This window comes from Adiantum capillus-veneris, chromosome 2 (genome assembly GCF_014529385.1).
Source record: "Adiantum capillus-veneris isolate H3 chromosome 2, ASM1452938v2, whole genome shotgun sequence".
Lineage (NCBI taxonomy): Eukaryota > Viridiplantae > Streptophyta > Polypodiopsida > Polypodiales > Pteridaceae > Adiantum > Adiantum capillus-veneris.
The window spans coordinates 177,543,809-177,558,859 of NC_140932.1; the positions used below are offsets into that span (position 1 = coordinate 177,543,809).

Genomic DNA, 15,051 nt, shown 5'->3' on the forward strand with positions numbered 1-15,051 from the left:
CTTCTTGCGAAAATGCGCAAAGCTCTCTGAGGGAAGTCCTTTTGTAAGTAGATCAACAGGATTTTCTGTGGTGTGAACTTTGACAAGCTGAAGTTGCTTATCCTCGAGCATTTCCCTGATGAAATGATACTTCACATCCACATGCTTTGTCTTTGAGTGATAAACTGGATTGCGAGCCAATTGTATAGCACTTTGACTATCACAATATAACACAGGCATCTCTTCTTTGATTCCCAAATCCGTTACTAGTCGATTAAGCCAAATTGATTCTTTGCATGCCTCTGATGCTGCAACATATTCAGCCTCTGTAGTAGACTGAGTAACACAATCTTGTAATCTAGAACGCCATGATATTGCTCCACCAGCCAATGTAAAGACATACCCTGACGTAGACCTTCGGTTGTCTAAGTCACCTGCATAATCTGAGTCTGTAAAACCCTTTACACTTAGCTCCTGACTCCCATAGCATATACGCATACTCTTTGTAGCTTTCAGGTATCTCAATATTCCTTTCACTGCCTCCCAATGTTTCTTGCCTGGGTTTGACATGTATCGACTTACTACTCCCACTGCAAATGCAATGTCTGGGCGAGTAGCAATCATTGCATACATCAAACTACCCACTGCAGACGCATATGGAATCTTATCCATTTCAGCCTGTTCTTCCTCAGACACAGGACAATCTTGTTTGCTAAGTTTCACATATGGTGGCAATGGAACACTCAGTGCCTTTCCCTTCTCCATATTGAAACGTTGCAAAACCTTGTCAATATACTCTGTTTGAGATAACCAAATCAACTTCTTTGATCTGTCTCTCTCAATGCGCATACCAAGTATATGACTTGCCTCACCCATGTCTTTCATGTCAAATGATTTTGCCATCTTTGACTTCAAAGCTGAAATTTCTTCCAAGTGCTTGTCAGCAATCAACATGTCATCCACATACAAAATAAGGATCAGCCAACTGCCATCCTTAGCCTTTTTTGTATATAGACAGTGATCGAACTCACTACGTTTGTAGCCTTGAGAAAGCATAAACTTGTGGAATTTATGGTACCATGCCCTCGATGATTGTTTTAAGCCATAAAGACTCTTTAACAACTAGCATACCCAATCTTCCTTGCCTTTCTCAACAAACCCTTCTGGCTGCTGCATGTAAATTTCCACATCTAAATCACCATGCAAGAATGCTGTCTTGACATCCATTTGGTGCAACACCAAATCTAATATGGCAACCAATGCAAGAAAGCATCTCAATGTAGTCATCTTGACCACCGGAGAGAAGACTTCATCAAAGTCAATGCCTTGTTCTTGCTTAAAGCCCTTGGCAACAAGCCTTGCTCTGTACTTTGGCTGACTATCATGAGCGGTGATCTTATACCTGTAAACCCATTTACAAGGTAGAGCCTTTTTGCCCCGTGGTAATTTAACTAGCTTCCATGTTTGGTTTTTATGCAGAGCTGTCATCTCTGACTGCATGGCCAATTGCTAATTCCCGGAGTCCTTCATTTGCACTACTTCCTTGTAACATGAAGGCTCATTGCAATCAGTCAACATGACATAGTTCATAGATGGAACAAACCTATCAGGAGGTCGCGTGACACGTCCAGATCTACGCACAATAGGTGGCTCAGGCTCAGCCACAACCTGTGGTTCCACTCTATCCTGTCCTTGCTCCTCTTGAGCCCTGACATTTTGTCTTGCACGTGCAGGTCCATCTTCTTGGAAGACAACTCTTCTAATCTCCTCAACCCTCTCTGGTTTAGAATGATATTTGGATTCATTAAAGTGAACATATTGCTGCGGACAACCTTTCTGGATTCGGGATCCCAAAGTCTGTACCCCATCTCACCAGAATTACCATAGCCTAGAAAGATGCACTTTCTACTCTTTGGCTCAAGTTTGTTCCTAAATTCCTTTGGAATGTGAGTATATGCCTCACAGCCAAAGACTCTGAGATGCTTGTATGAGGGCATTTTGCCTGACCATACCATCTCTGGCACTGAATCCTTCTGCAAAACCTTGCTAGGAGATCTATTTACAAGATGAACAGCTGTTGATACAGCTTCAGCCCAAAACCCATTTGGCAGCTGTGCATTAGACAACATACTTCTGACCTTCTCTTGTATGGTCCTATTCATCCTCTTAGCAACACCATTTTGAGGAGGATTGTAAGGAGCAGTAAGTTCACGTTTTATACCTTTTGACTCACAAAAGTCCTGAAAGGCCTTTGAAACATACTCTCCACCATTGTCAATGCGTAAGCATTTAAACTTCTTGCCACTCTGATTCTCCACAAGTGTCACAAACGTTTTGAAAACACTAAACGCTTCATCCTTGTGCTTGAGAAAGTAAACCCATACTTTCCTCGAGTAATCATCTATAAATGTCATAAAGTAAGAAGCTCCCCCTAGAGATAGGTTAGGCATAGGTCCACACAAATCACTATGAACAAGTGCCAACTGTGTATCTCTTCTACTGCTTCTATGCTTATGTGACTGCTGTGTTTGCTTACCATACAGACAATGTTCACAGAATTCAAAATCATTAAATGAAAAGCCAAGCAAATAACCAGAACGAGACAAGATTTCCATTCCCTTCTTGGACATATGTCCTAACCGGCTATGCCACAAAGAAACGTTCGGCTGCTCGGTTACATTGATTACATTTTTAGAGACATTTGATACATAAATCATGTAAAGTCCTCCAGACTTTACTCCATGTGCTACTGTCATAGAACCCTTGGATATCTTCCACATGTTCTGTCCAAAAGTGGTGACGTAGCCAGCATCATCAAGTAAACCTGTGCTGATCAAGCTCTTTGTAATTGCGGAAACATGTCTCACATTCTTCAGCGTGAAAGAAGAGCCATTCTGAAACTTCAATTGAACATCTCCAACACCTAAGATCTCACATGTCTGCCCATTGCCTAGCCGAACATGATCTTTAGTGGTCACATAAGAGGTAAACCACTCCTTGTTTGGAGACGCATGAAGTGATGCCCCTGAGTCTATAATCCAGTCACTCAGTGCATTTCCATCAGATGCTGTAAGAAGAGCTGAGTCCATTGTATTCTTCAAGAAGTAGATGTCTCCTGACACTAGACTGTCATCCTCTGCAACAGTGTTTGTCACATTTATTTCTTGAATCTTCACTGAGGACTTGTTCTTCTCACCATGGTCTTCAGCTTTCTCTTTGCCTTTTTCTGCTTTCCATTCTCTGCAGTCTCTTTTCATGTGACCCTTCTTGCCACAATGGTAGCATTCTATGTCACTCTTGCCTTTAGCACTGCGGGACTTGCTACGAGACTGATTCCTCTTTCACCTTTGTACTTTTCTTTGGTCCTTCCCCTGACAACTAAGGCTGTTCCTTTGCCTTTGTCCATTGTCTTTCTATTGGTTTCTTCAGTAAGCAGACTTCCTTCTACACATGCTATGTTCAAACCATCTGGAGGTGCAGAATTACTCAAAGCTGTGCGAAAAGTGTCCCAACTTTCCGGCAATGTGATCAACAGGAACATAGCTCTAACAGGTTCATCAAACTTGACACCTTGAGCTGACAACTGACTATAGATTGTGTTGAATTCATTCAGATGATTGGACATAGGTGTCCCTTCTTTCATCTTCAAGTCAACAAGCTTCTTAAGCCAGTATACCTGTGAAGCTGCACTCTGCTTCTCATAAAGATCACTCAGCTTTAACCATGCTTGATAAGCCGACATCTCGTCTGCTACATTGAAGTAAACGCTTTCTGCCAAAGTCAGCATAATGGTAGAAAGTGCCAATTCATCCATTTCACTCCATTCATCTTCGTCCATATCTTTTGGTTTTATCCCTTTGAGCTTTATAGGTTTTATCTGCTTCTTTTGTACCAACACGTGCCAAATCTGCTTCTTCCACAATGGGAAATTGGTTCCATCCAGCTTCTTGATATTGTAAAGAGCAATGTCTTGTGATCCAGCCATAGTTACGCTTCACAGTGGTTTACTTTCCTGGGGAAAATTCGGCAGAGTTTCCCCTGTAAATTGACCTCTGAACCAATATCAACCTGTCAAATGAACCAAAAAAGCTTCAGATTCTGCATAAATTTCGGCAGAGTCTCCTTTGTAAAATGGCTCTGGTGTACTCAAAAACAGACCAAAAATAGCTCAAAAAACACTGTCTCTGACACTGTAAGCTGCGGGTAAACCTGTCGTGCACCTGTACTGTCTCTGACTGTCCTGTCACTGTCCTGTAAGCATAGACTGCGACAATGCCTCAACGGCAATAAAGCAAAGATGCAATCCCAACTGTCTAACTCACAGTCAATACATCCTAGCTGCCTATCTAAGGGTGCTCGAGGGATCGCTCCAAGACCTGTATCACCGAAAGGATCTCAACATTCGAGAATCCCCCAGCTCAATAAAACCTCACTCGACCGTCAACAAAGGCTGCAGTAAATCTGACAGTACATAGACATCCCACAAAGTCATACATCCACAAATTTTCCATTGTATGCTGTAACCGCTGCGGCGGTTGTTTGGTGCGTGACTCACAGCCAGCAAACCCTCAACAGACATACATCATCTCTGACAATACATCCCATGTGGAAGTACCTGCAATGTCAGGATGAAATATGGAATATCAAGCAGAAAACACAAGCTACCTGATGAACTAGTGGATGTCGCCTACAGACTGTGTGTAGATGCGCCCGTGTCGTATGTGACGCGCCTCCAAGAACTGTGAGCCGTCCTTCGATGTGTAGACATCCATATATCAACACTCTGGGAGTGTCGATATCCTCAACACCTGCAGTCGTAGGCCGAAAAACCCAAATTTGCATAGTCAGATCTGCACCCTCCGAGACCACGTCGAAAATGGCCTGCGTAGACCTTTGTCGAAGCCGAACGGTGACCGAGATAACCTCAGAATGAAATTCTGAGAACATCGAGCCATTTGGGCCCTCCCACAAGATTTGGGGCCGTGTCTTCGCCTGTCGAATTTCACTCCAATCTGAGCTGGTGACTCTAGCCTCCTTCAGTGCTGCCCCGAGCCTCGATCTGAGCTCTAATACCATTTGAAGGAGTACGATCGAAAGTGCGACGCGAGAGAGAGTGCGAGAAGAAGAGCACGACGATATGGTGAACTCGCTCTACTGTAATGTGTAGAGCATAGTGAGTTCTTATTAGGTTTTTACAAAAGAATATGTGTACATACCTGGCGGCCCGCCTACTTACCTGGGCGACCACATTGGGCTTTATACCCCAACATGAACCAAGTGAAAGACCTCTTGGAAAAGGGTCTTGTCCAGCCTAGTACTTCACCGTATTGCTCTCCAGTGTTGTTGGTTTTGAAGAAAGACGGATCTTGGAGAATGTGCATCGATTATAGCACTCTCAACGAAATCACCATCAAGAACAGATTTCCGATTCCTGGATATCATCAGATCAGGATAGCGCTAGGAGATGTCTTCAAGACAGCTTTTCGGACGACTTTTGGGTTATTTGACTTTTTGGCGACGCCTTTTGGCTTAACCAATGCTCCTGCGACATTTAACCAGATGATGGACATGATTTTTCGAGAGTACAGGCTATTTGTTGGCACTTTGTTTGACGACATCATTGTTTTCTCCAAGAATGAGGTAGAACACAGAGATCATCTGCTTCAAGTCTTTCAGGCATTACGAGATCACACGTTAGTGATTAATTCAAAGAAAAGTGATTTTTTCCTACCAGAGACACACTTTTTGGGACACATTGTGTCAGCAGAGCAGGAGTGCAAATGGACCCGACCAAGATAGAGACTATCCGTGATTGGCCCGATTTGAGGAATGTCCATGAAGTTAGAAGCTTCTTGGGACTGTGTTCGTACTACAGGCGGTTCATACGAAAGTTTGCAGAGGTTGCTTCCCCTTTGCATACCTTGACACAGAAAAGAGTACCTTTTCCGTGGGGACCCACAGAGGAGACTGCCTTTCGGACATTGAAAGAGAAATTGACTACAGGACCTATTTTGACTTTGTTGGACTTGCAAAAGTCATTTGAAGTATATTGTGATGCTTGTGGTCGTAGTCTGGGTACGGTCTTGATGCAAGAAGGCCATGTCATAGCTTACGAGAGCCGTTTGTTCTCTAGGCCGGAGATGACAACACAGATTTATCAGAAAGAGCTTTTGGCGGCTATCCATGCTCTTACTCAGTGGCGGCATTACCTACTAGGAGCGGATTGTACTGTCTTTATAGACCATCAGAGTTTGCGCTACTTCTTGTCACCGAAGCAGCTTTCGGAAAAGCAGATGCGGTGGGCGAACATCTTGTCACAGTTCCACTTCCAGATTGTCCATGTGCAGGGACAGAGGAATGTGGTGGCAGATGCTTTGTCTCGGAAACCGTTGGTTCTGGCTATTTCCGCGATACATCATAGGAGCTTCGAGGATATGGTCGATCAATATGCCACAGATACAGATTTTGCAGATATTTTCACACGGATACGGGATGGGGAGACAATAGCTGGATACTCTCTTCGGGAAGGCTACTTGATGAAAAAGACTATGTTGTGCGTTACACAGCCGTTGAGGGAAAAGGTTATGACTGAATGCCACTGTCCACCTTTTACGGGTCACCGCGGCATTGCTACCACCATGAAAGGGGTAGAGAGATACTTCTTTTGGCCGTGACTCAAAAAGGACATGGAAGAGTTGTGCGCAGTATGCCAGAGGGTCAAGTTTGACAGGCATAAGGCACAAGGATTGTTACACCCTTTACCCATACCCACCCGCCCCTGGGAAAGTATTGAAATGGATTTCATTTTTGATCTCCCGATTACACAGAATGATAACGATGATTTTCTGATTACATGGCACGTCTGAGACGATTGTCTCCGACAGAGACCCCATATTTATGAGTTTGTTTTGGAAGGCAATTTGGGAGAACATTGGCACGTGGTTGCAGTTCTCGTCATCGTTCCACTTGCAGACTGATGGGCAATTTGAGATTGCCAATTCAGTGGTTTTAGATTTACTGAAGTCTTGTATCTCGGATCAGAAGACTCAATGGGAAAAGAACTTACCTTTGGTGGAATTTGCCTACAATAACACGATACACTCTTCAACGGGGAAGACGCCATGTGAGATTGCTGAAAGTGCTGCGAAGATTCCATCCTTCTTGAGCACGAAAGATTAGATATTGGAAGCGGATGAATATTCGCGAGATTTGGATACGGCTTTTGCCAAGGTTCGCGAGACTTTGAAGGAGTCTCAAGAACGACAGAAAAAGGCAGTGGATCGCCATCGTCGCGACTTGAAATTGAAGGAGGATGATTGGGTGCTCTTACGTTTTGAGAAGGCACGCCTACGAAAGAAAAAGGGAAAGGAGAGGCTTTTTCCAAAGCTTAGTATGCGATACTACCGACCTTTCCAGATCACTGACAAGATAAATGATGTCTCCTTCCGATTGAAACTGCCAGATACTTGGAGGATTCACAATGCGTTGCATGTGAGTCTCTTGAAACTTGTTAAGGGTGATGTGCCTGATGATGGGGAGCCTGATGAGCAACCCGAAGTGGAAGAAAAGCAGGAGATCCTTGTTCCTGAACAGATTTTGGCACAGAACGATACGAAGAAAGGTAAAGTCCGAAGGCGGTTCTTGGTTAAGTTCAAGAACTTTGCTGCATTTGATGCAAAGTGGATGGAGGAGGAGGACCTAGCAGATACTCCTCGGATTGTGAAACTTTACCTCGATGTTTTGGCTTAGCATAGTCTACTCCAAACGGAACCCAGAATTCAGCTTGGCCGGAGATTTGGTGCAGTGGGATGCACAAGAGGAGAGTCACTCCGCTCCCTTGTCAACAGATGCCTCGATTTTGATACTAAAGTCACTGATGTCTCTTTGAGCTTCAGGGATACTGAGAGCTGAAAGTATTCTATTGGATGACTTTATGAAATGGAATTCCTGATAATGATATTGATTTGTTCTTGACTTCTTGTGAGTGCAGGAACTGATAGCCGAAATGACTGCAGCATTTTGGCTGATTGATCTCGAATAGACATGGTTGCAATAGGGGTTAGGTCAATCGGACATCGATGAGGTCCCGATTGGATCTAGATGTGATTGCTAGCTACATTGCCGATAAATCATGGTCTAAGATCCGAATGAATGTTGAATGTCATGTGATGTCCTGTGATGTCGTGTGATGTGACTGTCGATTTTGTACATGTGCTAGATGTGTGTTCCTAGTACGTAGGTACTAACAGTCAGTGTCTGCTAAGACGGTTTATGGCTTTTGTCGGTTTTGCAGGTGTAATCGCGGTCGATTACAATGCTTTCAAGAGGGGGGTATGTCACAAAGTGATGACGTGGCGGAGAACATAAACCCTAATTTCTGCCAAAAACCCTAATTTCCGGAAATCGCGGAGGTTGAAAATAAAAATAAAAAATAAAAAATGATGAGCGACGCGAATTTTGCTTTTTTTATAAAAAAAAGAGAAAAGACTCTCTAAGAGAGAGAGACAGAGAACTGATGCTTTTTATTTTAAAAGCTTTTGGGGCTCTGCTTTTGGGCATCCCTTGTATCTTTAAATAAGTGGTGAGGGCTTCACTTCTCAGAGCATCTGGACGCAGAGTCTGAGAGTGAAACCCTAGCCACTCTCTTGTACTTTGATCTGATCAATATAAAAAGAAATACCGAAAGGGGCGCCAGTCTTTGGGGCCAATATCTCTAGGCACGGAACTCCGCCGGGCCAGTGCAAATCTATTGTGATCTGTGAATTGTTTTGAAGTGGTTATTTGGTGCTGTCGAGGTTGATTCTTGACTTGGAGTGTCCAAGTCTGTTACCGGGGGGGGGGGGGTGTGTTTCCATATTTGGTCTGGTCGGCCACTTGTGGGTCTTTTGGTGGGCGCCCTATTATTTCTATAATTACCCAGTTTTAGGTCGTTGGTTTTTTTGGGAGTGGGTTGGGTATTTTTTTCAGCTCACGTATATAGGGAGGAGGGGCGACCCCATTTTGGTATTGTATGATTGCAAAGCCTTGTATGCTCATGTGATAGCGACATTTTTCTCTCCCCTCTCTCTCTCTCTCTCTCTCTCTCTCTCTCTCCCCCCCCCCCCCTTCTCCTCGAGTTCCCTTGTCACTGCGCCTTGCGTTGCACTTAGACATGGTATCCGAGCCTTGGCTTGACGGCACTTGGTGGATCCAGAGCACGAGGAGTGGCTGTTGGAAGCTCCGATTTTGACCAGATCTGGCAGCGTTTTCGTTGGAGAAGAACCTTGGACCAGAATTTTTACTTCAGGACGGGATGATCTGTCTCTACAGTGTTTTTGTCGTGAAGAACCCGTGTACTTCAGCCTGTTTTCGACTGAGGAGCGTTGCTGATTTTCAGTGTGAAGATGGACGAGATCTGGGCTAAGTTTTGGAGTTCTGTAGGTGATACAAGTGCCGTGGTTCATGCCGGGTACCTTTGGAGATTTTCAGCCAGCGGGTTGGAGACTTTTGTGTGGAAGAAGGGGACAGATTTTGGACCAGTTTCAGGTGGTGTACCTGCGCTTGCTGAGGAGATTGGAGATCCCTTTTGATGGGAGGCTGCTTGCAGCCTTGATACTCGGTTTGTACCTGTCTACGGAGGATTGCTTTGTGAGGATGGCACCGAAGAAGAAGAATGTTGCAGAGAGTTCTCATCATGGGTACACTGACGAAGACATCTATGAAGACATAGTGGTTGATGCTCTGGAGGGTTTGCGAAAGTCTACGCCAGAAGTTACTTGAGAGGAAGATTCCGGTATTGCCGGTGTTTCCATAGGGGCAAGAGATGGATATGCTAGCTGTTGCTTAGTGCTCCTCCATGTACCATCACACATTTTGAGAACTACGATACCTTGCATTTGTCTAGAGGATGGAGTCCCATAAAGAAGGATTAGATTGGCCGCCCTTATCTATCAAGGACTTGTGACGGGTCAGATGGGCCATCTGTTGAGCTTGTGTGAGCCATACCATAGAGGAGCTTGGTTGGATCGGCATAGTGAAAGATCAATCCATACTCGACAACCGTAAGGATCATGCTGACATGCATTTAGCAAATACCATCGATCCAAGCAACCTAAATAATCACGTTGTTACACACACACACACACACACACACACACACACACACACACACACACACACACACACACATACACGTGCACGCTGTCGGTATGTGTGCGGTTTAACTGGGAAGGTGCACAACCTCTGGCTGTGAGAGTTAGTGATGAGAGTCACAAACACTTTAAGAAAAAGCGTTTATGGAAAATCACCAACTCTCTTTCTAAATATAAATGAAAATCTAAGATCGTTCGTGACAAGACAGTCACAAACCCTCTCCCCTATTATGCTTGGAAATTCCTTTTTTCGTAGACGAGTTCGGGATTATGATGAGAGGATCACCAAATCACATTCAATTTCACTTAAAAAGAATATTTTAAAACACTAAAGTTTCAGGCATGAAACCTCAATGCTCATACAAGCACAAATCTGAATCAAAACCCAAACGTCTTTCATGGTATCATGTAGCCTCGCCCCCAATTACATAGTTGTAACATCAAACAATTGAAAGGAATGCTCGAGCTTCCACCTTCACCGCGACGATTTTCTTATTTTGCAGAGATTTAAGAGCTTCTAAGTTGAAGCCCACACACCATTTTGATAAGGGGAAACCCTAATTCACTCCCTCACAAGCTCAGATACAAGATTACAAAGAGGCGGGACTGCAACACACATAGATTGGGCAACCATGGAAGCTATTGCACAGTAGAAGAAAATTGCAGCTTTTTTCCAGTAAAAAGCAGTCCCCTCTCTCTCTTCCCCATGGCAATATGAGTTGATGTGTCAATTTTTGGGCCATTTTTTCCACTTTGAACCAAAACTAGGTCATTTTCCGCTCATTTTTGACCCAAAAAATACCATTTTTGGTGCGAAAAATCCCAAACAAAGTCAGATAAATCCCTAAATTTGTGGGAATCACTTGCATAAGCATAAAAAGCATAGATATGCATCATTTGTCATCAATATACCATTTTGGGTCACTTTCCATGCAATTCTGCAACGGCGCCTGTAGCTGCTATTTTCGGCAGTTTTTGCCTGTATCAGACTTTATAGGCGAGATGAGTGTGCCACCATGAAACACTCGGAATATATACATTGCCAAACCAAATTAAGCATCTTATCAATTAGGAAAGCACGCAAAGGCGCCATATCTTCCTCGGATAGGTATGTACATGATAGCGACCGCAGTAGTTGCTTTAGCATATATCACAATATGTATATTATTGCTTTTCTTTCCATGCATCGAGAAGTGTCAAAAGTGAGGTGAATGTTTTTATTTCACACTATGTACGTGCCACGGCATGACAACGCTCACACACACGTGCGCGCACACACTCTCTCTCTCTCTCTCGTAAATCTTTGGGATTAATTTACAAGTGAGAAACCTCAAGGCGAGTAAAACCCATAGAAAAGATCATATACATAAGCACAAACACAAAGGTGTTCATATGTGGAAGAGGGCTAAAAGCATTCATAGGAGAGCTGATGCATCTCTGAGGTGATATCACCAACTTCCCATGCAAAGCGTAAAGATTGTTGAAGAGAGAGCTTGAAAAACTGAAAGGGATTTGCATCAAAGCGAAGGGACGTGTAGCCGTTACGTTGATGCCACAAGGTCCAATAAGCGCATAGAAAAGATCATATACATAAGCACGAACACAAAAGTGTTCATATGTGGAAGAGGGCTAAAAGCATTCATAGGAGAGCTGATGCATCTCTGAGGTGATATCACCAACTTCCCATGCAAAGCGTAAAGATTGCCGAAGAGAAAGCTTGAAAACTGAAAGGGATCTGCATCAAAGCGAAGGACGTGTAGCCGTTACGTTGACGCCACAAGGTTCAATAAGCGCATAATCTGACCCTTGCTGCAAGGAAGGCGGAAGAATGCCAAAAGCCCAGAACCTTTTGTGGAAGACCATAGAGGGGAAACAAATCCGCATACAAGTTGCTATGTGGCAAAGAAAATCTCCAACAATGCAGATATCCCAAAGCAGGTGACTAACAGACTAACAGTCTCTTCGGCAATTGAACAACGAACAAACTGAGAAGAGCAGAGATAACGTGCACTGAGAAACAAGCCCATCTAAGCAAGCATTGCCAGAGAAACAATCGCTTCTTCAAAGGCAAGTGGCTCTTCCAAAGGTAGAGAGTGGCTTCTAAGTTCTAATTTCTTCCACCAAGTATCCGACTTGTGCATTGACCATAGGGCATTACAGTGGTCAACAATCCAGGACCGTGGTAGAAGAAAAGCCTACACCTATCTAGCAGACATAACCTCAAAGGGCGAGTCCCGAAAAAACCAATCAGACAAGCGAGCACCATCAGCCAAGGGCGGAATGGACAAAAAGTCAACCAACATGTGCTGAAGCTCTCTCCAAAGCTGACGGTAGGCCGCCACGACAAGAGAGAGAGTACGCCTGGCGAGGCGAACGGTCAACCAAAGTAAGAGAGAATGCCCGACTCCAATGAAGACTTTCCAATCGAAGCGCATTCCCTTCCCGTTGTTGTCGACCATGCCATGATAAATGAATTGTAACCTCTTTCCAAGCAGAAATCAAACTGGAAGTAAGTGGACATCCAGGAATGTGTCCTTCCATCTTGCCAAACATGACCTCCCAAAAAGAAGGTTGCCAATGACCAAAGGAGGAAGTAACAACACGCGGACACAAGCAGGCAATCATAAGAGCCCAAGGCTGAGTTTGTTGCACGAGAGCAGGCAACAACATGGCTTTCCTAGCAAGAACTTGCCGGCGCAAGTCCAATATATTGAGACCGCCAAAGCGCTCGGGAGTGCAAAGTTTCTCCATTGACGTCAAACACAGGCCTTTTTTGTAAGCATGAGTTCGCCACAAATGAGACAAAATCGATGACATAAGAGAAGTGAGACAATGGTGAGACCAATGCAACAATGGCAAAAAGAACTGAACATAAGCCATCAAAATACTTTGAACGATTTGCAAGCGAACGTGCAATGGCCATGTGGATAATTTCCATTAATGCAATTTAACACTTAGGCGCTGCATAACCCAATCCACTTTTTGACTCTGAGAGACATTCCAGCCAACACACACACACACACACACACACACACACACACACACACACACACACACACACAAACACACACAGTGTGCACACCCGTCCACATTTGCATATGTGGGGGTGCACATGTTGCGTTCGCACATGCACGTGCACACACATAGACAAACAAAGAGTGACCAGGTCTGCATTGTCAAGGCGCCGGGCAGGAGTCTGAATAAGGCTGGGCTTTCGATTATACTGAAGATTTGGAGTTTATGGTTGTATTATTAAGCAAGGATGCCGTCATGGAACCTTTTAGGTGTTCTTTGTGCTCTTGCCACCGACCAGCTTTGTGGACTGAGTGATGGGCTTTACTTCCTTAAAGGCTTTGCTTCCTTAAAGGCTTTGCTTGTTGACTCATGTTGGTGAATCTGGTTTTTCTGCAGAGCATGAATCATTGTGTGCCTGAATGGGATGCTGCCACTGGGAAGGAGATGGACATTATATGGGAGCAGCCAGATTTGTTCTCATGGAGCAAAGGGAAGTGGGATTCAGGACATACAAGGAGATCAGATTTGGGTTTTGTGTAAGTGCTTTAAGGACAGGTCCTCTGTCTCTATCCTTCTATGTACCTGGTAAAATTTAATGCAGTCTTTCTATACCTTTGCAGTCCAGAACTTGACTTTGAGGAGCTCTGCTGGGAGGATGGGCAGCTCCTTGTTGTTATGCAAGGGCTAAACTATAGAGGATCGGCCAAGAATCGAAGCACTTGGCATACAGATGAGACAACTTTGACTTCAGTATTACCAGCCCCTGGCACTTTTGACACACCTTGTTCTGCAGATTTAGTGGACCCCTCTTCTGTGAATGTGCACACACAGGAGGATGAGTTTTTTTCTTGGCTGCAGCACCCTCCTGAAGATTTGGTAGATAGGCATGAAACGACAAGTGGCGTGCCCATCCTTGGCACATCTTTGACAGATGCAGAAAGGGTGTATCCTTCTGACCCTATTCCTTGGGGTTCCCGGCGGAATTTTGGACAATTAGAAGACGTCGACAATGGTCCTGTTACAAAATTCCCAAAATCTGACAAGTTGACAACTTTTGCAACAAGCATGGGAAACAGAACAAGCCATGGAAGTAACGACCAGCATATTGAATCTGTTGCAGAGGATACATTGGTTCCTACTGCAACTATGCAAAATAAGGAACCTTGTGATTGCCGCACGCCATTGACAGCTGAAGTTAAGATGCCAGCACCACCACAGCTCCATTCAGCTTCTGTGAGTATGCCATGTGGTACTTCGCTTCCAAATGCAAGCACAAGTGCCATGAACTTTTCCAATTTTTCCAGGCCTGCTGTTGCAATTAAGGCCAACCTCCAATCCTTAGGCATTGCGAAGGGGCTAAGCCGGGCAGAGCGCTTGAAGCAGCTTGATAAGGTTGCTGTTGATATGTATAAGTCTCAATCAATTGATTCGACAACAAAGCATTTGAAGCTCATCGCCCCCAGGAGAGAAGGGGCTGCATTGCATGCTGTTCCGCGATTTCCTCAGAGTGTCGGTGCCTCTTTTATACAGGACACTGCATGTAATCTTCCTCTTGACAAAGAAATAAAGCAGAATGCTCCTGATTCATGTCTTGTGAGAAGGCCTGAACGGGATTTATCCACACAGAAAGTGGATAATCAGGAACTTTCTGCTACTGGGACATTGATTAGGAGTTCTGGGGTGGGGATTGAAAGTGATCGTTGGGACTCATCTTTTATTAGCAGCACGACTCTTCGGATGGATGGACAGAATGAAGTTTTGGAGGTTCCTGAGCCATCGGAACTATCCTCTTCAGGGGGTTCTGAAGACTCTGATGGTGTTGATGGAAAGAGAGCTTCAGGAAAATTGAAAAGAAAGACTTCTAATGAGGACTCAGAATACCAAAGTGACGTAAGGCTTTTGGTCTGTAAACTTGCTTTGTTTGCTA

The 15,051-nt window shown here is 44.3% G+C and overlaps 1 protein-coding gene across 6 annotated transcripts in view; it reads left to right on the forward strand.

Moving 5' to 3' along the window:
- The window catches only part of LOC147464128 (uncharacterized), a 64,661-nt gene that overhangs the window by 17,305 nt on the left and 32,305 nt on the right, over window positions 1-15,051 (forward strand). For 4 of the 6 annotated variants that reach the window (XM_086493001.1, XM_086492996.1, XM_086493019.1 and 1 more), the window contains 2 exons: window positions 13,521-13,660; window positions 13,745-15,026. In XM_086493001.1, the coding sequence (XP_086349127.1) occupies window positions 13,521-13,660; window positions 13,745-15,026 (1,422 nt within the window). The remainder of the gene's footprint in view (window positions 1-13,520; window positions 13,661-13,744; window positions 15,027-15,051) is intronic. The other 2 variants (XM_086493011.1, XM_086493002.1) reach the window with 1 other exon arrangement.